Source organism: Panthera onca, chromosome D2, assembly GCF_046562875.1.
Source record: "Panthera onca isolate mPanOnc1 chromosome D2, mPanOnc1 haplotype 2, whole genome shotgun sequence".
NCBI classification, from domain to species: Eukaryota; Metazoa; Chordata; class Mammalia; order Carnivora; family Felidae; genus Panthera; species Panthera onca.
In genome coordinates, this window is record NC_138349.1 from 1225621 (window position 1) to 1248432 (window position 22812).

The window sequence follows — 22812 nt, forward strand, 5'->3', positions numbered from 1 at the left end:
TTCGTGGGGACCGACTGCACTCTGCTTCCTCGTCCTCAAGACGAGGGTGCTGTGGGGATTACATGAGAAAATGGAAGTGGACCCCCACCCCCGGTATCCGGGTAGCTGGTCGAGGGCCTGTCTGTGGATGAGGGGCCCCGTGTGGCCAGGACATGCCTGCGGTTGGCTCGCCGAGCACCCTGCTAGGACCCTGGGGCAGGAGCCTGGCCACACCTGCTCCTTCTGCCTGGAGAGGAAGCGTCTCTGGACGGCACTGGACCCTTCGTCACATGTTTATCAAAATGTCCTCACTATGTGCCAGCCCCGTTGCAGGTGCTGGGAAACGTGGGAACGAGGCAGACAAAATCCTGCTCCGCAGGGCAGTCTGGCATGCAGAGGTCGGCACGCCCGGGAGATCCTGATCCCAGCTCTCCCCCGGCGAGGGGCGGCCCCGCCGTGGGGTCTGGACGTGGGTCCCCGGGTCATTGAAGCCGCTGTGGGGTCTGGACGTGGGTCCCTGGTCAGTGAAGCCGGGCACCCTCGGGAAGCTGGTGCCATGGAGGCCGGGCTCCCACTCTTCCCTCCATCCACAGCCAGACGGCCTTTCCCGTGGGGAGAAGCTCGCCAGGTGGGACCAGGAGCCAGTTTCATTATGATGTGTTGAGGCCCCAAGGACCTGTCATCAGGCATTTGCTTTCTGGGGAGCAAAATTACTTGGAGAGGAAGAGAGCTTGGGGTGAATCACTAAATCTGCAAAGCGCATAAACAGCGTTGAGCGAACACGGCAATTACCCTCATTGCTCAGCAGCTCTTCCGGGCCGTGCTGGCCAGCCACACTCACAGGGACCACCGGCCGCCCGCACTCGCGGGGACCCCCAGCCGCCGCACTCACAGGGACCACCCTGGGTCCTGGGGTCGGCACAGTCCACTCCTCGTGCGACCATCCGGTTCCATTTCTTCTTAGTCCACCCAAGTCGATTACTGGAGGAAGCGGCTCAGAAAGCCGTTTTGTTCGAGGAACCGATTGGACGGCCCCAGAGGCTCAGTCGTGAAAGGCCCCAGTGCTCCCGCTCCCGTTCTGTGCTTGCTGCCCGTGTGGCCTGCGCGCCTGAAGTCCCCGCGAGCAGGGATGGCACCAGACCGGGCAGACCGTGGAGGTCGGGCCAGTCGAGCCTTTCCGGCCGAGGGGGGTCGCCAGCCCTTTCGGGGGAGCCCCGTGGCCGATGTGAAGGACGCCAGGGTGGAGCCCAGGGCCCCTCCCGGACAACTGTCGAGTGCCCGGCGGCCCGTGGGCCTCCCAGAAGTGGTGTGGTCAGGCCCCGGCTGGAGGACATGGGGGGTCAGAGGGGGCTGCAGTGGGGCCACGTGACAAATGGCCCGGTTGGCAGGGACAGAGGACAGCGGGTGTCAGGCAAGGGCAGAGGCTGGGGCCCAGCGGGCAGGGTCTCCGACACCAGAAGGAAGCAGGGTATTTTCAGAGGCGAGCACCTCCAGAAGGTGCGGGGAAAGGATCCGTGTCCTAGGGCCGCTAAGGAAGTGGTACAGCTTCAAGGCCTCCGACGACAGAAGCGTATCCTCCCACAGCTCTGGAGACCAGAAGTCCAAAGTCGGCGTGTCCTCTGGGCTGGGTCCTCCTGAGAACCCGCAGGAGGCAGACTTTGCTCTGTTAGGGTTTGCCGCTAAGCCCGAGTAGTCAGCTGACATAAGACACGTTTATTTAGTGCAAGTCTTAGGTGGCCCAGGAGCCCTCGTGAGGTCATGGAGACCCAAAGAAGTGGCCGGGCCCACGTGTTTTCATGTCGGGTTGGACAGAGGCAATGTGGAAGAGTAACCACACTCTGGGGGGACCGGAAGGTGAGAAGCAGGTCTGTCCAGAAGTCTCTCGGCCTTACCTCCCTCCTGGTGCAGGGGGGACATCTTCCACCATCGTCCGCGTGGGGGGTGTTCTCTGTTAGGAAGGAAGGGGGCGCCTTTCTCGCACCTGCTGTGTTGTAAATGTCTCAGCTCATGATGTTGTGCCCGAGTGGCGAATTTCAGCGACACCCCCGCCCCCTTGAAGCTCCCCCAGGGCGTCACAGTCCAGGCGCCGAGTGGACGGCCTGCTCCATCGCTCGTCAGTCCCGAGAGTAGGTCAGTTCAGCGAAACGGGTTTCAGCGTTGCAGGTGGTGTCCCCGCAAAGCCGCGCCTGTCTCTAAGGTGTGAGCAGTCAGTCGGGTATTTAATGAGAAGCGTTTCTGTGGAAACGAAGACAAGACAAAGGTTGATGTCGGACTAAATCATAAACCCAGACAGACTCTGAGCCCGGAGGGCGGTCAGCTGAGATTTTAAGTGACTGGTCTCAGTGCCTCTGGATGGTGGAGGGAGGAGAGACGGGGGCAGTGGGTGCGTTTCCTGGTGTTTGGTTGGAATGTCTCTGGTGGCCTGGGGCGTCGCGGGGAGCTTCCGGAGTGGCCCACGCAGCCGCATGCACGCGGTCTGCTGGCGTGCTCTCTCTGAAGTTATATCAGCTTGTCCAGCTGCTTTGGGCTTTGGGAAAAGGGCAGTTTTCATTTTTAGTTTTTCCAAGTCAGAAAGATCGGGGGGGGGGGGGATCTGGAAATGTTAATTATTGACAGAATGCACAAAATGGCAGGAGGCAGTTTACAAGGAAGAAGCGTGGCACCGCGGACACCCCACGTGGCACCGCGGACACCCCACAAAGGGTATCATCGCTTTTATCGAAACAAAATTCTCCCCCACAGTAACCCCCATTTTCATTAAAGACGATTGAAGTCAGACTCATTTTTTTGCAAACTAAGTCAAGGCTCATCAAACGTGGCCTCATCAGTTACGTAAGTATGGCGAGAATAGTGACTGACCGCATAGGCCCTTTTAAGTCAGCGTTGCTGGAACTTTTATGAGGAATCTCGGATCAGATGTAGGTTCTTGAGGCTAAGAAACCAGGTCAGGCTTTGCCTTCAGGACCTAGAAATTTGGATGAATTCCTGTCTTCTCCGGGTCCCCGAGGTGCCCTGGGGTTCCTGGGTCTGTCAAGAAGTGACGTCTTTACTCAGCTGCAGGGCCAGGAACCCGTGAGCAGGCATCAGGCTGGTATTTCCGGGCCCGTGGTAAGCGTGGACCCCGTCAGCTCAGAGGAGGAGTTTCTCACGTCTGGCCGAGTGATTCCATGTGCCGCGCTTTCAAATGTGGCCTCCCAGTCGGTCTTGGTGACAGAACCGATGGTTTTAATCACGTCCTACTGCTAAGAGAACAGATTCCCGTTGAACCTACACAAATCATCAGCGCAAAAGTCAGAGTATTTAGTAGCAGTTGCTAAATTTTGGAGGAATCAGGTGGGGAGAAAAGCCAAATGTCCCCATCCCATTCCAAAGCTATAATCTACCAGACGGCTGTGAGCTATAGACAGCTTGAGAGAAAGGAGAAATAGGATTTCTTAAGTCTGGAAAACAAAACATTAAGGAACCAGCCATGTTTCAAACAAAGGTCAGAGATGTGGTGATCTCCCTCACGGGTTCCTTCGGTCCCGCGTAATTAAATCTGGTGTGCTCCATCCTGGGCTGTCAGCTTCTTCAGAGTTTCAGAAGGTCTCCTCTGGCTCAGGGGCATGATCACACAGTTTCCAGAAGCCTCTCTCCCAGGGTCCCTGTGGAAGCCGGTCCCAGACTTCCTGCAGATGAAACTCTCTCGTCTGTACGTGGTCATAAGAAGCTTTCCACAAAGTGTCGGTAAACCAGTGACCATCTCCAAACAGGGACACACTGAAAACAGCCATAGTTAAAGATCTGATGACAGTGTATTGCAAAAGGTGGTGCAGTTGACAAGGAAATTAGGTTATTTCTACGGTATGTGACGTTTTAAGATAATTGGAATTACGACCGATTAAACAACCGCTAAGGATGTTGATAAGCTTCCAGCCATTTTACATAACTTCTGAAACGTGTGTATCACAGCATATGTGCATACAAATGTAACATACAGATTTAGCAACACTTCTAAGTTCACCGTTTCCCTGTGTCACTTCATGTGTCAAATAAGCCTCATTAATGTAACCTCTGTATTTTTATAAGGAGAAATAACAAATCTTTTTCCTCAGGGACCCTCTGAAAACCCCAAAGTTAGTTTGAGGTCAAAAAGACTATTTTATTTCTTTATTTTTTTAATTTTTTTATTCATTTTTGAGAGAGCGTGAGCAGGGGAGGGGCAGAGAGAGGGAGACACAGAGTCTGAAGCAGGCTACAGTCTCCGAGCTGTCAGCACAGAGCCCGACATGGGGCTCGAACCCACGAACCGTGAGATCATGACCTGAGCCAAAATCGGCTGCTTAACTGACCGAGCCACCCAGGCGCCCCAGTTTGGAAACTATTCTTAAGTAGACATTTGTTATTGTTGAAAAGTTCATTTACAAACTTTTGGTCTACTCGCATCTATTTAATTTTTTTCTCTTTTTAGTAATTATGCTTGGATTGCTCTTGAAAATTTCATGAGACGTTAAACAGCCACCTACCTATCTTCTTAAGTTAGTATTATTTTTTTGCCAACAAATTTTGTAGCATAGACGTAAAATGAACTTATTTGACTAGCAAAAACCCAGGTGGGGAAAGTTGTACGTCCGCATTAGATCTAATGTCAACAACTCTGAAGACGCATCTGTGTTCGTTATGGCAGCAAACTTAAACTAGCTTTTCTCCACTGAAGATTTCCTAGATCACGTGAACTTAAAAAAAAAATTGGGTTAGTTTCTGTATTTCTGAGAGTTTTAGAATACTTAAGCACGTAATACTTCCTCACTTATTTTCCTTCAAGCCGCTGGGATGAGCTGTTACAAATCCTTTGGCCACACCATCCCCCGGTGGGAAATGCACCACACGAGGCAGGTGTGTGATCGTATAAAACTCACTAGTTTATGAAAGACCAGTTGGATCCAAAGCGCATTTCTAGGGGCGCCCGGGTGGCTCAGTCGGTTGAGCGTCCGGCTTCGGCTCAGGTCATGATCTCATGGTTTGTGAGTTCGAGCCCCGTGTCGGGCTCTGTGCTGACAGCTCAGAGCCTGGAGCCTGCTTCGGATTCTGTGTCTCCCTCTCTCTCTGCTCCTCCCCTGCTCCTGCTCTGTCTCTCTCTCTCCTTCAAAAATAAATAAAAACACTAAAAAAAAAAATTAAAAAAAAAAAACGCATTTCTGGAAGTTGAGGTCGACTGTGTCCCACCAACATTTTAACCAGCTCTAGTGGAAAAGACTTTTGAGAGGGTTTCACTTGTCAGTTTAGTCCCAAACAGCTCCCTTCTTGTTTCCTTCGATTGGAAGTCGAGTTATTTCCCCAGAAGCTTGTATTTCCTCCAGAGGGCTCGCATCTAGCAAAGAGACCATCTGTGCATCTCAAACACCAGGAAAGAATGTACATTTTCATCAAGGAGTTCTGGGATGTCTTTTCCTATTATCAAGGACTTAGGGTAATTTTTAAGTTTTTCTTTCCCTACGGATAGGGTAGTCCAGTGACTTTTTGTGGTGGGGGCCCAAACGGGAGGGGTTGGTGCTGAGGGAGTTTGGTCACAGTCCCAGTGAGGGACCTGCATCTGGGGTTGGGGGAGCACAGGTGGAGTTTACAGGGGGTGTGGGCTTAACTCCCGGCTTTGTCTCACTACTGAGGCTCTAAGTAGCAAGACCTCCCTGTGAGTCTTCCGTTAATCTAATCTCCCCACAGGCAATGCCAGGACATTATTTAGGATGAGGGCACTCTAAAAAATCCTTTTAGGAATAAAAGTCCAAATCTTTAAAGGCATACCTATTTTAATGGGATTTTAAATCAGCTGGCCTTTGTATGGCTTAAAACCAATTAGCCTTTTATGATTTAACAAAGGACACAAGTGGTGTCCCCAAAGAGGGCACAAATGATGCGGGCCTCCCAAGGTCCAGACTTTCTGCCAAAGACAGTAAGAAGGCCAAGAGCCTTGTTGTCATAGGAGGTCAAAACAGCTTCGGGCTCCCATGAGGTAGGACGCCTTAAATCACGGACCTGCTGGTCTATCACTGGACAGGTGATGCTGGACAGTTTCCCAGCACAAACAGGACAGGTGGGGAGAGATGACGGTGGCCCCTGTGGCCTCTGTAGGACAAGGGACACAAAGGACAGCATCAGGGGGCTGAGGATCTGTAACCCGCCGGGCCTGACACCGAGGCTACACGTCACAGAACCAGGTTTTACAATGATTTTCTCCTGCCCCTCTGAACTTAGAAAGTAACTGGAGACACCCTCCCTCCTCTCTGGAGCAGGCAGTGTGGACGGAGAGCTGACCTGAGGAAGGAAGGACCATTGCCATCTGTGGGGCCCATGTCAGGCTCTGGGCGGGGGCCACCCAGGCCCTTCCTGCCTTGTCGTGCTGGGACCCACAGCAGGGTCTGGAGGGGGGCTCCCAGGCCCTTCCTGTCCCGTCGTGCTCCCCAGAAATCACGGAGACAAAGCTCTGCCTCTACCCCCTCCAGGTTTTTGGCTGTGATCAGTTGAGCTGTGAACCTTCCAGGACACAGAGCCCAAAAATTCAGGGAGTCTGGGTCTGGGCTTGGCTCGCCCTTCCTCCTTCTGGCTGGGAAGGGCCCTTGAGCTGTGGGTACTGGTGGCCCTGAGGTCAGCTTGCTGCTCGGCTGGGCTCCACCTCCCCCCAGGCCCCGGCCCAGCGAGCTGAACCCCATCAGCACCGCCTACACCGATTTCCTTGGAGATGGCAGGAGGGACTGCGTGGCCGCCCGTGTCCCCAGCCACGGGGCCGCAGCGAGCCTTTCCAGAGCACCTTCAGACGCACGCCGGGAATCCGCTCTCCCTCCATGTCGGCGCACAGACAAGTGGGCCTGACAAAAGTTGGGGGGGGGGGGGCGCGCAGATTTGCCCTTAGGATGGCTCACAGGCCCTTACCTGGCAGCTGCTTGATGGAATCCGCTAGGGCGGCCAGGCTCTGGGGGCAGCACAGGCCTTCAGAGCCCCGGGGGACTCAGCCAGGCTCAGAGCCACAGAATGTGCCCCCTCGGGTGGAGGCGGAGGTGTTTCTGGAGCTCTGGGCTTCTCCACCAGTGACCCCGGCCAGGAGCCCCTGTGGGCAGTCCGCCTGCCACCGTGGGGCCCCTCAGATCGTCAGCCAGCGGGAGAGAACTCCAGCCATCCCCACTCAGCTCAGAAATCTCGAGGAAGAGCGTCGGGAGAGCAGAGGGGACAGCGGGTGATTTGGCTTTTAATTGCTGTGATCACACTTGATCAGACGCATTTGCATAATTGCCTAGAGCTGGGGTCTCGATGCTCCTTCAGTCTGCGTTTCTGGGTGACGTCCCAGATCCGAGGCCTGGCTCACGGAGACACGGGGGAGCCGGTAAGCCCACTGTCTGGGCCGCGTTGACAGCTTCCGGGTGCGGAAGCCCGGAGAGCGCCTCGGCTGCCCATCCCGTGGACGAACTTCGGGCCATTTGGCTGAAATGAGAGGAAAGATTCAAGAAAGGGAACGGTTCTCATGCTAATGGCCTTGTCTGTGGGAGAGGCTTTACAGACCTCATGGTCTGGCCTGGCCTCTATCCAGTCTCCATCCGTCAAGGCCCCCGAACCCTGCGTCTGCGCCCAGAGCATCCCCGACGGCTCGGAAGGAGAGTGTTTCACAGCAGAGATGGATCACATGGCCCAGTGACACCGGCTGTCCCTCACAGCTCCCAGGACGTGGCTTCCTGAGGCCACCGCGACAAATGACCACACATGGCGGCCCCTCCCTCTGGGCGTCACGTTTCTGCCACGGACTGAACTGTGCCCCGACTTCCCATGTTGAAGCCCCCCTCCCCGTGTGATGGTATTTGGAGGTGGGGGCTTTGGGGGGGCTTAGGCTTAGCGGAGGGTGTGCAGGCGGGCGGGTGATGGCATTAGTGTCGGGCACCTGTGGAGGGGAGGGGAGGAGACCAGAGCTCTGTGCGTGCGCCCACGGAGGACAGGCTGCTGAGGACACGTGAGCACCGGAAGCGGGCCCCCACCAGGAACGGAATCTGCCAGCACCTTGGTCTTGGACGTGCAGCCTCAGAGCTGTGAGAAATGAGTCTGTCACTGAAGCGGCCGGGTCCGTGCTGCCCGCTCTGGCCCAGACACCCTGCGGCTCACGTCTCCCACCGCCTCCCGCTCATGAGGACCCTGCTGAACAGTCCGGGATGATCTCCCGGGAAGGTCACGTGTCACGGGGCTCAGGGACCAGGATGTGGATGTCTTTGAGGCCATTGGCCAGCTGAGCGTGGCAGAGACAAAGCCGTGGTCAGTGGACGCGTGAGCACGAGAAGTCCTGACTCCTCACAGGCTTGTGAGCCAGCATAACGTTCACGTTTAGCAGGTGGGGAAAGGGAGGGTCAGCCGCTGAGGAGGCCGCTGGACAGCCGGAGAGGAGCGGATGACGGAGGACGGGCCCAGGGACGAGGGCGGCCCGAGGGCTCCCGGACAGGTTTCTGTCTGCTGTGTGTGGCCACAGGGGCTGGGAGAGCAACGGGTGAATCCAGGGGGCGGGGGCAGCCCTGTGGCTTGGGCATCTCTTTCTCAGACCCAGCCTGGCACCCTGCCTCATCCCGGTCAGCAGGGGTCCCCGAACATGCAAGGTCCCCAGGGGGGAGCCGGCGGGCACAGTGGTCACTGCCCCCGTCCCCACCAGGAGAGCTCTGCCCATCCCCACGCCCCTTGGGGACGTTTTTATGACTGTTTATGCTCCTGTCAGAGAAGTGACCCCCGCTGTTCCCTTTGGGGGACAGTCAGGAGGACGGGGATGGCTCCAAACCTCTCTCTGCGTGGGAAGGCCTGGCGGCAAGGTTAGGGCAGGACATTGGTCGTGGCCTCCCTTCCCAGCCCCGCTCTGCCCCCCCTCAGGGACGGGGCTCCTGCATGTTGGGCCCCCCCAGTCTGGGCGGAACAACGAGGGTGGGGGGGCCTTGACTCTCGCGGCATCAAGAGCAGATGGGGGTCTTTGGACGCCCGAAGCGACGCAGGTCTGAGGTCAGGTCCCCGGCTCCGGACTGCGGGCTTTCTGGGGAGTCAGCCCAGCCAGAGGCAGTCGTAGGCAGAGCTCTGCGGGGGTCTCGGCGGCCTGCACGGCCCCTGGGCGGGTTTGAGGTGGGAGCTGCACAGGCACATCACGCGGGCGTCACACAGATGTCACGTGGGTGTCACGCGGGCGCCACGCCACACGCCTTGCCCGTCTGGGGCTGGCAGGGAGGTGTGCCCGGTGCTGCTGTGCCTCACGAGGGTCCTGTCCCTGGAGGATGAGGGGGATTCAGCACGCAGGCTGCTCAGTTGTGTCCGGCACCCCGAAGCCAGCAGTCACCGGCTGCCTCCCCACCGTGGGGCAGCACTGCCACCAGACTCCCCCACGGTGACAGTGCAGGAGCCAGCGTGAGGGGCGGTGCGTGCCCTGTGCTCAGTTCCGGTTCTGCCCGCATCGGGTACATCATCGATGCGTCCCGCATTAAATGGCACAGCCTTGCGGTTTTGCTTGGCCTTATGAAAGTCGTCACACGTGCTTAACAGTGTTTATAAATTCAGTTTCAGTGGCTGTGTGGCATCTCGTTGAGCTCACTTGCCCGGTGTTCATAAGGTTGCTGGATGCTCAGGTTGGTGAGCATCAGTCTGTGATAAGCAGTTTGCTCAACTGGTAAACATCTTCTGAAAAAAACCCACAAAACACCTTCGTGTCTTAGGATGTGTTCCCAGGTGAGGGACCGTGGGCTTCACCCAAAAGGGCTGCATCCCGCGGGTTTGGCCCGCGACCCTGATGCTCACTGACACTTCCGGTCAGGTCCAGGCCACCTGCCTTTGGGTGGGGCCCCCGGACAGTCTCCCCGCTCCTCGAGTTCCCCCAGCTCCGGCTACTTGAACACCTGGAGCCCAAAGGCTGTGGGGACCCTCAGGCGTGACTTGGGCTTTCTGTCCTCGAGAGGTCCCTCGATGACTTGAGTGGGGAACGCGGCCCCCGGCCTGTGATTTTGTGCGTTAGCCCCGTTTGCTGTTGGAGACCTTTGTCCGTGGCTCTGATGGACGCCCCTTGGCCACTCGGGCTCGCACGAGTCTCTGCTGCTTCTGTGGTTCTGCTGTCCCTGCACCCCCACCCTCTGCCCAACGTGTGAGTGCCGCCAACATCGCGAATGGACTTCACAGCTCCGTGCTGGGTGGGATTAGCACTTGAGAGCCGTGCAGGGGCCCCGCCATCGTAGGAGGGTCCCTGTTGCTCTGGGGATGGTGGCTCAGGGTTGACGAGGACAGCAGCTCTCACGCCTGGGTCCTTCCCAGGTGCAGAGCTCTGGCTGAGGGGTCTCCCCATCTCGTCCCCAGCGGCCCTCCAAGCCAGCTGCTGCTCCGAGCCCCAGGAAGGGGCAGTGGGTCACCGCTGGTGGTGGAGGTGGGGTTCCTGGGCCCCAGCGCCGTGCTCCCGGCTGGGTCCTGCCTGCTTTCCGAAGGCGCCTCGCACAGGAATTTGCCCCACCAGAGACATCCAGTCGTTCCCGAGTCACGTCTGCCGTGGCCAGCGTGGGAGGTGGGGTGGTGGCGTCCACCTGAAGCGCCCTCTGCCCCCAGGTGTGCATCGTGCAGAAGCGGGACACGGAGAAGATGTACGCCATGAAGTACATGAACAAGCAGCACTGCATCGAGCGGGACGAGGTGCGCAACGTGTTCCGGGAGCTGGAGATCCTGCAGGAGATCGAGCACGTCTTCCTGGTGAACCTGTGGTGCGTGAGCTCGCCTCGCGGGCACGGAGCCCAGGCTGGACCCGCCGCCACCCTCCCCTGCCCCCGGCACCCCTCCCCGCTGCTCCCCCCTCTCCTGCCTCTGGGATGCCCTGACGCCCACGGCCCGCGCCCCACGCGCTCACCTTCAGGTTCCCCAGGGCCAGCGCCGTCCAGGTGTGTGCGACGCACGTGTTGATGCAGGTTTCCCACCCGCGGGAAGCCCAGGCTTTCCCCGGAAGGAGGCCTGTGGCCCCTGGAGTTTCTGGCGCTAAAGCCAGTGGGGGAGAATTTTGGGGGCCTGAGTTCCTCCCTAGAATGGTCGCCAAGACCAGCCCCTGAGGGGAGGCAGACACGGGCTGCAGTGAGATCACCCTCCTCTCTCCTCCGTGAGCGTCGGGCTGCACGAGAGTCCTCCCCGCCGGGGTCCTCCCCGAATCCTCCCTGACAGCCTCCCGTCCTGGGGTCTGTGCTCCCCGACGGGCTCACAGACCCGGTGGCATTCCCGAGGGCCCTCGGTGGGCACAGGTGCTGCGGCAGCTGGGGAGGCGTGTGAGAGACGAGGCCTAGCCCCGCCCCCACTGGGAGCCGAGGGTCCGTTAGCCCAACATGGAGGGAGAGGCCGCTGAGCGGCATCGGGGACAGAGGCGGGGACGGTGCACCGTTGAAAGTGACCTGGTGCTATAGCTCCTGCAGGACGCACTCAGAGCCGCAGGTCCCCCTTCGCTTATTTACCTGGGCCGCAGCAGGTGGGAGGGTACCGCGCCGCGAACAGCAGCCCGCAGCCAGCTCTCCCCGTCGGAACCGGAACCGTGGTCCCGCCCAGGGGGGAGACCGGGCAGGAGGAAGGAGCTGGCTGTGCGTGGGGGGTGTGGCCTTCCCCACGTGGTTGTGGGAAGAGGGCGAGGTGCTGAGCAGGGCCCAGGGCGGTGGAGCCCGGCTGCCCGGGCCTCCTCCAGCCCCTCACCCCTGCACGCGGCCCCGGGCCTCCCTCACTGTGGCCCGATGTCCCTACGAATGTCTAGTGTCCAGGCAAGCAGAGGGGCCGGCGGGGCCACACGGTGTCGCCGTGTCACTGTGCTCCATGGCGGTCTTCTCGGCATCCTGGGGCAGCGGTTCTAAAGCTAGGGGCGTCCAAGCACCCCTCAAACCCACCCACTCTGTGCCGGCCAGGGGGGGCCTCACTGGGCCGCGCCTGCTTGCAGCCTCTCAGGAAGGGGCTGACGTGTGTGGCTGACCCTCAACCGTGACACCGGCCCTGGGGCTTGCCGAGATAGAAGACCCAGGATTTCCCACCTGGGGGCCCTCCGCTTCCCTCCACACCCTCTGGGGCTCTCTCTGGGAGGCCACGTGCCTAGTGGCCAGGAGCACGGGCTCCTGCGTCAAACTCCTCCTGCTGCGGCAGACGACATCCCGTCTGTGGAGCAGGGGTGGCAGTGGTCCCCAGTGCAGAATTAGAGACGCACGTACACGGACAAAGTGCTCCACGTAGGATGACTGAGGGATGTGAGCCGTCAGCATGATGTTTTCCGGCCCTGCTCCTGCGGCCAGCACCCCAGCCCCATGGGCGGGCCTGCCAGGGATGCCTCCCGCCACCAGGACGGGGCCGCCTCAGCCTCAGCTCCCGGCGTGGGAGGCCGCCTGCTCTTGTCCACTGCTCCCCAGGACTCCTGGCCTGTCCCGGAGCCTGGCCTTCCGAGTCCCTTTGCCCTCTGGTCCCATATCCCCTCCCCAGGCCACCTGCCCCTGAGATGAGGACAGGGTGGCTTCCGGTGGGCAGCGAGAGGAACATCACGTGAAAAAAATCAATTCTTTGTAACTTTCTTCTTTTTTTTAAGCTTATTTATTTCGAGAGAGAGAGACAGAGACCACGAGCAGGGGAGGGGCAGAGAGAGAGGCGGAGGGAAAGAGAGAGAGGATCCAAACAGGCTTTTTGCACTGTCAGCGTGAAGCCTGAGGGGGGCTCGAACTCACGAACTGTGAGATCATGACCTGGGCCAAAAAAAGCTGGACGCTTAACCGACTGAGCCCCCAGGCGCCCCGTGACTTTATTTTGGAAAGAGCCAGTGCTCAACAGTAAGACGGCCCTCTGAGAGCTCACAAAAGAAATTACAAAATGGAAGGAGGTCCTTAAATGTTGTCTTGTTACTCCCATTATCTTCGTCATCACCGTTGTCATCATCATCGGCATCCCCACCCCACCATCACCATCACCACCACCCCCACCACCACTGTTGTTAGAAGCCGGCCCCTTGCCCAGCACTGCCTGAGCATTTCGCCTTGAGGTCTCCATTCCTTAACGGTCCTCCAAAGCAGATGCTTTTATCCCCTTTTGAGAGAAGAGGGGCAGCAGGGAAATGGCCAGAGACGATGTATCCTTCTCTCCATCGGTCACTCCCACGTCTCTGCCCCCAGCTGGGCTTCTCCCATCAGGACAGGCCCCTCCATCTTTCCCAAGGGTCCCGGCTCAGAGCGGCTCCCGAGCAGGAGCCGGGTCAGCACCCCGGGCGGGACCCCGCTCCCGGAGAGTGCCCGTGGGAGGTGGGGGTTCATCGGGTGTGGCGTCTGTGGGTTCCATCTGTGCACGGAACTGCGACCCCGGCTCCCCGGCCGTGCGTGTGTGCCAGGTCCTCCCCCGGTGCCCGCAGGTACTCCTTCCAGGATGAGGAGGACATGTTCATGGTGGTGGACCTGCTCCTGGGCGGGGACCTCCGCTACCACCTGCAGCAGAACGTCCAGTTCTCCGAGGACACGGTGAGGCTGTACATCTGCGAGATGGCGCTGGCCCTCGACTACCTGCGCAGTCAGCACATCATCCACAGGTGTGTGCCTGCCTGATGGCCTCCCGGGTAGGCTCCTGCCTGCTCTGGCCACCCCCTGCCCCCAGGTGGGGCGCCTGGGCCAGCCAGTGCCTGGCTCCAAGGCCGTGCACCTGATGTCCACCTCGGGGTGGGTCCTAGGCGAGCAGCCCCGGCTCGGCCGGGATCAGGGCGGCCCTCACCTGGTCTGTTCAGCTGCCGGGTCCCCGCCACCCCCAGCAGGAGTCCATTTGCTCATTGCCGTGCCCTTGGGGAATCAGGCTGAGTGTAACATTAGCTGAAAGCAGGTGAAGTTAGGAAGACAGAGCTGTATCCGCAGAACGAAACGAGGAAGCCCATGTGGTATATTACGAAGTCAAGTAGATGGGGTCTCTGTGTGTCTGCCTGGGGGTTCTGTCATCTGGTCACAGTTCAGGCAGCGAACATTTACTGAGCAGGGTGAGGCCTGAGGCCAGTTGGTGCAAGGCAGAGGCCCAAGTCGTCAATTCTGTGCAGCCCCGGGGCTCTGAGGAGAGGCCAGCCCGGGGGGCTGGGGAAGGGCCAGCCACGAAGGGGGGTGCTGGGAGAGGAGCCAGCCTGGGGCGCTGGGGACGGCGTTCTGCTGTCCTCTGGGGGTTCTGGCAGCCTTGTGTCCAGTGCGTTCCTGCTGTCTTCCTGGCCTCACCCAGGTGGGAGGGGCGCTTCGCCAGAAACCAGAACGGCTACTTCACCTGGCTCGGTCAGAATTGCCAGGTGGCATCTCCCCAAGGCCCACCTGGGTCTCCGGGGCCTCTGCCTTGAGTGGGGAGGGGCCGTGAGGGAGCCGCCAGCCCTGCCAGGGACTGCAAGGCATGAACAGGGCTCCTGGACCATCTCCCCACTTCCTGCTCCCGCAACAGGGACGTCAAGCCCGACAACATCCTGCTGGACGAGCAAGGTGAGCCCGGGCTGCGGGAGGCTGGCCGTGGGGGCGCGCGCCCTGCCCACGGGATGCCCCTCCAGCCCTCGGGACCCCGGCTGTGTCTTCTCTCCTCGCAGGGCACGCACACCTGACCGACTTCAACATCGCCACCATCATAAAGGACGGGGAGAGGGCCACCGCGCTGGCGGGGACCAAGCCATACATGGGTGAGCCGCGGCCACCAGCCTCGCACCCGCCTGGCCAGCCTGCTGTAGCGCGGGACAGGCTCGGACAGACGCTAGGTGACGATGTGACAGCTAGGATACACTCCTGGGTCGGCCCACCGCCCACACCAGGTGGGGGAGGGTCCCCCGGGCGGTCAGCCGGGGAGGGGACCCGCGGTTCTGGGATGCTCAGTGGCCTCTCCCTCCCTGGAAAGCTCCGGAGATCTTCCAGTCCTTCGTCAGCGGTGGCAGCGGCTACTCCTTCGAGGTGGACTGGTGGTCGGTGGGGGTGCTGGCCTACGAGCTGCTACGTGGATGGGTACGGAGCTCCTGGGGCCGGGGGCTGGGGAGGAGGGGAGGGGCACTGCAGGGCCAGGCAGAGGAGAGAACTGTCAGTGGGGCTGCGTCCTTGGGACCTTCCTGTGGGGTCCCCTGCTCTCACCCTCTAGCCCTGGGAGGCTGGGGCCCTCCCGATCCCTCCTGGGGGGCCTCCGAGGCCCTGCACCCTCAGCCACGCTGCAGGACCCCAGCCTGGAGGAAGGTGGCCCCTCCTGGCCTCCAGGGCCGATCCGCCCAGGCCGGGGCATCCATGGGGGTGATGTGCTTCCTGCCCGGCCAGAGGGGCGGCCTGTCCTGGCCAGTTTCCCGTCCTGGACGCAGGCGCGGCCCAGACCCGGCATCTTCCTGGGAGCGGAGGCCGTGCTATGTGTGTGCTGGGGGTGGGGCGCTGCCTCGGGGGCCTCTGGGTGGCGGGGCCCCTGCCGCAGCACTGCCTCCCCCGCCCCAGAGGCCCTACGACGTCCACTCCAGCAATGCCGTGGAGTCCCTGGTACAGCTGTTCAGCACGGTGAGCGTCCAGTACGTCCCCACCTGGTCCAAGGAGATGGTGGCCCTGCTGCGGAAGGTGAGTCCCCACCCCCCCCACCCCGCGCTGAGGAAGCACCGGCTTCCTGCGTGTGCATGTCCGTGTCGCTCCCGCCGGGCTCTCTGTCATCTTGCGGTAGCTGGGCCAGTCCGAGCACTGGCTGTGAGCCGAATGCCATGTGCCCGTCGCCAACTAAATCCTACGACCTGGCATCACCCCATTTCACAGATGCCCAAACTGAGGCGCAGGCCCCCCTGTCACACGTGTCGGGGGGGAGGGTGCGTGCAGTCTCTGGCCTCCTCTACCTGACCTTCTGCCAGACATGGGTGGCCACTGCCTGCTGCCAGCAGTCGGGCTCACCCCCCGGGAGCACGCGAAAAAGACCCCAGACCCCCCTTGCACCCCCCACGGCTGAACAGGTGGCTGCAGCAGCCAGGGGACCTCAGTCTGGCAGGGACCCAGGCCAGGTGCCGCTATCACAGTGCCTCGGTCCGGTGTCCAGGCCTGGGCTGGGGCTGCCCCTCAGCCGGCCCCACCGCTTTCCACTCAGAGAGTCGCACACGGGCACCTCCGGGGTCGGGACCGGCCGTGCAAGAGCTTACAGGACACACAAGGCCCAGCCGGCCCCCGTCTCCTGGCCCACAGGGCCCTCCCTGCATGTCCCCCCTGCTGCTGGAGACCTTTGCCCCTGGAATGACAGACGGGCAGCTAGCGGCCTCTCCCAGTTCCTGAGAGGTTCTTAACCCAGCCTCCACCCCACATGGCTCTGCCCACCCCTGCCCAGGTAGCTCCCACGGTGGACCTGGGCCCCAGACACCCAAGCAGGGAGTAAGGGCCATCCGTGCACCAAGCCTACACCTCAGGGACGCCTGGGATAGGGTTTGCTGCCTTCTCTCTGAGACAGGGACAGGGACAGCATGTGAGGGGACACCCAGCCTCACTGACCCGACCGCACACGGCACCCCGAGGCTCCCAGGGGCTGTGTCCACTTAGTTCCGGTCTTGGGGCCCTTCCTGCCGTTCACCAGGCTGAGGCTGCCACCTGCTGGTGACTCTTAGTCAAAGGTCCCCGTGGACCCCACACGCCCTCCACTGGCCTTGGGCTCCAGGGGCTTGGCCAGGTTGTCCCCTTGGCCACATGACTGCACTGATCTGGAGTCAGTGCCCCCTTTCCTTGCCTGACCCTTGAGATCCTTTTAGTGGGGTGCCCTGGCCTGGGGCAGGTGGCCACCTGTGGGCGCCAGGGCTGTGCTGGGCGTGGGCGCCATCTGACGTGGGTCGTGTTCCAGCTCCTCACTGTGGACCCCAAGCACCGAGCCTCCAGCCTACAGGACATGCAGGCGGCCCCATCGCTGGCCGGCGTGCTGTGGCAGGACCTCAGTGAGAAGAAGGTGGCACCGGGCTTTGTGCCCAATGTAAGCCTGCGGGCGGTGGGCGGGGCCCCAGGTGGGCGGGGGCCGACGGGGCGGCAGGGGGGGGGGGGGGCTCAGCTCCCATCCCCCCCACAGAAAGGCCGCCTGCACTGCGACCCCACCTTCGAGCTGGAGGAGATGATCCTGGAGTCCAGGCCTCTTCACAAGAAGAAGAAGCGTCTGGCCAAGAACAGGTCCCGGGACAGCAGCAGAGACAGCTCTCAGTCTGTGAGTGGGGGGCCTGGTGTGGGGTCCCCCCCTCCCTCCGGGGCACCACCTTGAAACCCACCCCCCGGCCGAGCCCCTGGCTTCCTCTCCTCAGCAGGTAGAAGCGCCTCGAGATCCTGCTCCTGGTGGAAGGGCTCCCGGGCCCGCATCACTCCCACCTCTGCCCCCAGGGGCACATGCACGTGTCTTCTCTTATAGGGACACCCATCACCCACGGGTTAGGACCCACCCTAACCCCGATGACCCTCTCTTTATGTGACTCTGTGTCACGTTCCAAGGAGCTGGGAGTTAGGACATCACTCTGGGGGGACACAGCGAAACCCACAGATACCCCTCGCCTGCCCCAGGTCACAGAGCTTCTCCCGGGAGGGTGGGGGCGCTCCTGGGGAGCTCGCGTGTGAGCGCACGATCAACCCTGCACCTGTCCCGGAGGGACAGCTGGTGCTCACAGAAGCAGCTGGGGTATAGGTGCAGATGGCAGCAGTCACAGCTGTGGCCCTCCTGCCCCTGGACCGGTCTGAGCACGCAGAAGACCCCAGCCCTGGTGCCGCCTCCTCGGGCCTGCCCCCCCGGCACAGGGGTCAGGCGGGGGCTGGGTGTCAGCCACGTTCAGCACACTGCCCGGTCCAGGCTGGGGGGTACCCTGGGAGCCTGGACTCTGGACTGCTGGTGGCGGCCCCTGGTGTTCAGAGGTGGGACTGCAGGTGTGGCCCCGCACGTTTCCCTCTGGGGCTGTTCTGTTGTGACCGTGGGAGCACCGACTCTGAGCCGCTCCCGCGAAAGCACCGGAACCACGCTCCTTATCTTTTTATGATTGCTAAGAGCCGTTCACCTGTCCTGAGACACTCATCAGAGACATGAGCTGCAAATAGTTTCTTCTGTTCCGTGGCTTTCTCTTTTCTCGTCGGGTGGGGTCGTTTGCGACAAATGTTGATGAAGTATGATGTCTCCACTCCTCTCTTATTTTGTGCGTCTGGCGTCTTATCGAAGATTTCCTTCTGCGCTTTCTTCTTCGCATTCTATCACTTTACCTCTCGCATTTAGGTCTGGGGTCCGTTTTGAGTTAACTTTTACGGGTAGCGTCAGGTCCACGGTCACTCCTGCACGTGGATATCCACCCATTCATGTGCTGAAGACGCTGCTGTTTTCCCGTTGAACTGCTTGGCATGGCTTTCAAAGACTAATCAACCCAAAATAAGCGTTTCCTGGAAGTACAGTCATCCACCTTGGGTGCGTGCACGCTGGCCCTGGCCCCTCCCCTGTGGGCACTGGAAGGGTGGCCCCGTCACGTCGGTGGCTGTGTGCCGCACACAGAGCCGTGCATGGTCCACGCTGGTAACATGCTGCCTCGGGCTCCGCAGCTCTGCCTGGAGCTGCCCTGGGCCACACGTGCCACGGTCCCCATCGTCTGCCCTGAGCCAGGTGCCAGGTCTCCCTAGTGAGCCGGAGGGTAACGGGGAGTGGCGTCCTTGTGCCCTGAGGGCTCGAAGGCAAAGGCACAGACTTACAGTCGTGACGGTGGCACTTGTCACTGCCATTCCATTCTGGTGCGGACTTGTTTTTGTAGATCTAGGCTGCTTTGTTGGGGGGGGTGCAGTTTCAGGAGCCTCTTGGCCTCGTGCATGGTACGGCCGTTACCCCACAGATCCAGGACCAGCTACCAGGGCTGTACCAGAAGCCAAATGAGTGGATTTTGATTATGCACTCAGGGCGGGGGTGGGGGTGTTGGGGGCCAGCCACTGGGCGGGGTGGGGACACTTGCTCCCACCCAGCTGCCAGGTGGGCGTGGCCAAGCGTTAGCTCAGACCCTGTATCCAACAGACTTCCAAAGGTACACCCGGGAAATGGTGTGAATTTCCATCAAGGTGGCTGGTGACAGCTTTCTCTCGTACCCTTGATCTTACTGTGCATGTGTGTGTGTGTGTGTATGGGTGCGTGTGGGTGCGTGTGTGCGAGCATGTGTGCACATGTATACATGTGTGAGCATTGTGCACATGTGTGCATGTGTGAAAGTGTGCACACATGTGTGCATGTACGTGTGTGCACAGGGGTGCACGTGTGTGAGCATGCTTGTGCGTGAAGGTGTGCGCACGTGTGCAAGCATGGGTGCAAAGCGTGAGCGTGTGTAAATACGTGTGTGTGTGTGTGCACGGAGATGTATGTGCATGTGCGATGTGTGCACCTGTGCACATGTGTGAGGATGTGTGCACATATGCGTTTGTGTGCATGGGTGCACGTGTGTGTGTGAGCATGGGCTGGCTGTCCGTGTCCCTGGCCCTAGGAGCGCTGGGACCCATTGGACACCGCTAGACCCGGGCGCAGGGGGACCTGCTTCCCGCTGCACGGTGCGGCCGGTTACAGGGCTTACTCCCACTTGGCTGGGTCCAGATAAGTTGGGTCCAGGCTTGTGCTCTTCTGGCGCACCATCATCACCATGGCCGCCGGGGGGCTCAGTTCTAGAGCAGCGTCTCCTGCAGAGCCCAGGCGGTGCCAAGCTGCTCCATGGTGCCCTGCCCCCTCACCAGCTGAGTCGTTAGCGCCTCGCTGAAGGGAACGTCCTCTGGGCCCCCCAGGAGAGCATGGTTGTCTGAGGGCAATCAGTTCTTCGATGTTGAGTCTGTCCGCCCTTTCTGGCTGCCCACCTCTCTTGAGACAGCACTCGTCCCGGGCTGTTCTGGAATCTTCGGCGGGCCATCATTCCTTCCAAGTTTCCAGGAGCTGCCCGGCAGCATGTTAGACCCCCTCCAGGGTTCTTGCCCGGGAGTTAGCTCCCGGCCGTGGGAGGACGCCCCACACCCACACTGTCCCTCCTGCGTATGCCCCACACCCGTCAGTCCTCCGGGCACCCACCCAGCCTCTGCTCCTGCACCAGGCGGTGCCCTTCTGACCTTAGCGGGTCTCACACAGACCCTGCTGCTGGGGGCAGGTGGAGGCAGATGGGTTGGGGGGGGTGGGGAGGTGCTGCTGTCCTCCGGTGGGGAGGGCCCTCTTGTGGCTGGAAGGGGCCATCGTGGCCACATGTGTGCACTCAGGCCCTCCCAGATTTCAGAGGCCAGCTCTGTCTCCCAGGACCTTGGCTTTGATCCAGGGAGGGGAGGGAGCCAAGCCAGGTATGGTTTTTGGCCCAAGTTTTGTCCTGCAGACCTTGCCTTCATGGCAGCGTCTGCCCTGAGGCAGTGGCTGGGCTTCCAAACTGGGCACCCTTTGGTCACTGGCTGAGGGTCACCCAGGAGATGCAAACTCCCAGATGTTCTGGCTGCCTGAGGGCAGAGTTTCTCCAACAGCCCGGATCAGGTCTCCACAGAAAGCCACAGGTGCTGGCCACAGCAGGGCAAGAGACAGGCTGGGAGGGACGCTTGGGAACCCATCTGAGGGGAGGGGAGGGAGTCTAACAGCATCCATTACATTCATTGGTATGTCTTTCTAACAGGAGAATGACTACCTTCAGGACTGCCTTGATGCGATCCAGCAAGACTTTGTGATTTTTAACAGAGAAAAGTGAGTGCGTGCGCTGGGGGGCGGGCAGCAGGGCGCCAAGAGGAGGCGGAGGCTCTCTGGGCCACACAGGTCCCGAGCCCCGGCAGCCATAGGGCATCAGGGGACCGGGGAAGCAGGTCCCCACCCTCCCAGGGAGGGAGAGTGGGAGGCCCCTGCTCAGGCTTGTGTGGGAGGGAGGGGAGCTTGGGAGCTTGCACTTCTAAACTGAGGTCTAACAGCCAGCCTCTCCTGAGGAGAGACTCCGCGGACTTCCTGGGGGGGGTGATGGCTGGGCAGTCCTGCAGTCACATGGACTGATATCCCTCCCTCGTGCACGCCACACTTTCCTGAACGTCAGGGACCATGGGACAGAAAGGGCACAGCTGGTTAGCAGGAAGCTAGGACAGGCCTCAGACAGCTAAGACACCTGCTGCAGTGGAGGGAGGAAGCCCAGCGCTGCGGGCCCAGGAGAGGGGTGGTAAGGTGCAGCACGGAGGGCTTCCTGGAGGAGGCAGCTCTGCACTCCGGTGACCAGGACGATGTGTGGGCACTGGTTTAGGGCACTGGCTGCCATCCTGGAGGCCGGAGGCCTGGATAAGGACACTCAGGCAAGCTCTTGACAAGCTTTGTTCCAAAACTGCTGACCCACAGGACGTGCCCTTACACTAGGTGTCCTTCTCAGCTCTGGCTCCCCAGCCCCACTGTTGAGTCTGAGGCCTCAGTGGTCGGGCAGGGTGCTGCTGGGCTGGGCTGACCCCTGGCGCACCCCACGTCCATTCTCTGCCCCGTGCGGTGCCTGGAGGGGCACTTCTTCCGGCGAGTCCCTGGGGGACCCATTCTGCAAGTCCTGGGCCAAGGCCGGGGTTGGGGGTGGCCAGAAGCGTCCTGCGGCTGCCGGAGAGGCTGCAGAAAGCCCCTCCTTGTGTTTCCCCCCCACAGGCTGAAGAAGAGCCAGGACCCCGCGAGCGAGCCGCCGCCGGCCCCCGGGGCCGGGGAGGCTGCGGAGGACCAGGAGGGGACGCGCCCCGCCCTGTCCATGTGCGGCCCCATCTGCCCCTCCCGCCTCACCGAGAGTTAGCTCCCGCTGCTTTGCAGACCCAGGTCTGCCAGGAGGACAGGACGGGGTGGCGGGCAGAGGCCCAGCGTGGACATTCCCCGCCGAGCAGCCCTGCCCCTCCCAGCACAGACCCCGGGCCTGGTGGCCGCGCTGCTCCCTGGCCTTGTTTGCACGGGGACGGGCTGACTGCCGAGCCTGCTCGAGGGCTCTCCGTGGCCCATGGCAACCGCCGGGAGTGGGGGACACGCCCCGGTGGCTCCGTTACCTGCGATGGTGGCAGGAGGCCTGCGGCCTCCGCTGGTGCCCCCCCACCCCCACCCCTCCGGCCCACCACTGGCAAGCCACAGAGGCTCCAGTGCCACCAGCCTCAGCTGTACATAAGCCCTCGGCACCGGCCCCGCCGTCGGCTGCCGGACGTCCGTGCACTGGCTCCCCGGGGCGCACGGAGTCTCGTGCGGAAAGGTGAGGAGTGTTTTTATAGACACATTGTTCTGGCGACTTCTGCTGTGTTTCTGTACAGTTGTCACCTCTGAGCATCACGACCTAGGAGCTGCTCGGTGTCCAGTGTCGTGCGTGTTGTAAGCCTGCAGGGGTTGTACAAAGCCGGGGGGGGGGGGGGGGGCAGAGGCGGAGCCTGCTGGCGGGAACGGGGCGGGACAGAGGCGGAGTCGGCCAGTGGAGGCACGGAAGAGGCGGGGCCCGTCGATGAGGGCGGGGCAGAGGCGGAGCCTGTCGGTGGGGTGGGGCGGGGCAGGGGCGGAGTCTGCCGACAGGGGCGGTGGCGAAGCCTGCCAGTGGGGTGGGGGCAGAGGAGCCCGGGGCAGCGGAGAACCAGAACCAGATCCAGAACCGCAGCTGGCTGAGTTGGGCAAAGGGAGCTCCCCGCTCGCCGAGGGCCGGGGGGGTTCATGTCAGAGACAACCCCGTGTGCCCACGCAGGGGACACAGGAGTCACTACCGGGAAGCCAGGGTCCAGAGGTGGGCAGCTGCAGGACACCTGTGGGTGGTGCCAGCCCCCAGAGAAAGTTCTAGGTGGAGACCTGGTGGTTCCAGAGGCAAGAACGAAGAAGAGGTTAGGGTTCTGTAAAACCTTGTGAATCTCAGTGTGCACTTTGAGACCCCAGGGGATAGCACACCCCTTTCCTGTGCTGGCT

At 61.1% G+C, this 22812-nt stretch overlaps 1 protein-coding gene across 5 annotated transcripts in view; it reads left to right on the forward strand.

Annotated features, from left to right (window-relative positions):
- The window catches only part of STK32C (serine/threonine kinase 32C), a 97468-nt gene extending 75258 nt beyond the window's left edge, over window positions 1-22210 (forward strand). For 3 of the 5 annotated variants that reach the window (XM_081790433.1, XM_081790434.1, XM_078435029.2), the window contains 10 exons: window positions 10549-10700; window positions 13346-13519; window positions 14395-14432; window positions 14534-14698; window positions 14836-14939; window positions 15408-15524; window positions 16774-16899; window positions 16993-17124; window positions 20555-20622; window positions 21541-22210. In XM_081790433.1, the coding sequence (XP_081646559.1) occupies window positions 10549-10700; window positions 13346-13519; window positions 14395-14432; window positions 14534-14698; window positions 14836-14939; window positions 15408-15524; window positions 16774-16899; window positions 16993-17124; window positions 20555-20622; window positions 21541-21679 (1215 nt within the window). In that variant the 3' untranslated portion in view covers window positions 21680-22210. Of the gene's footprint in view, window positions 1-10548; window positions 10701-13345; window positions 13520-14394; window positions 14433-14533; window positions 14753-14835; window positions 14940-15407; window positions 15525-16773; window positions 16900-16992; window positions 17125-20554; window positions 20623-21540 lie in introns of all 5 variants that reach the window. The other 2 variants (XM_078435028.2, XM_078435030.2) reach the window with 2 other exon arrangements.
- The last annotated feature ends 602 nt before the right edge of the window (window positions 22211-22812 follow it).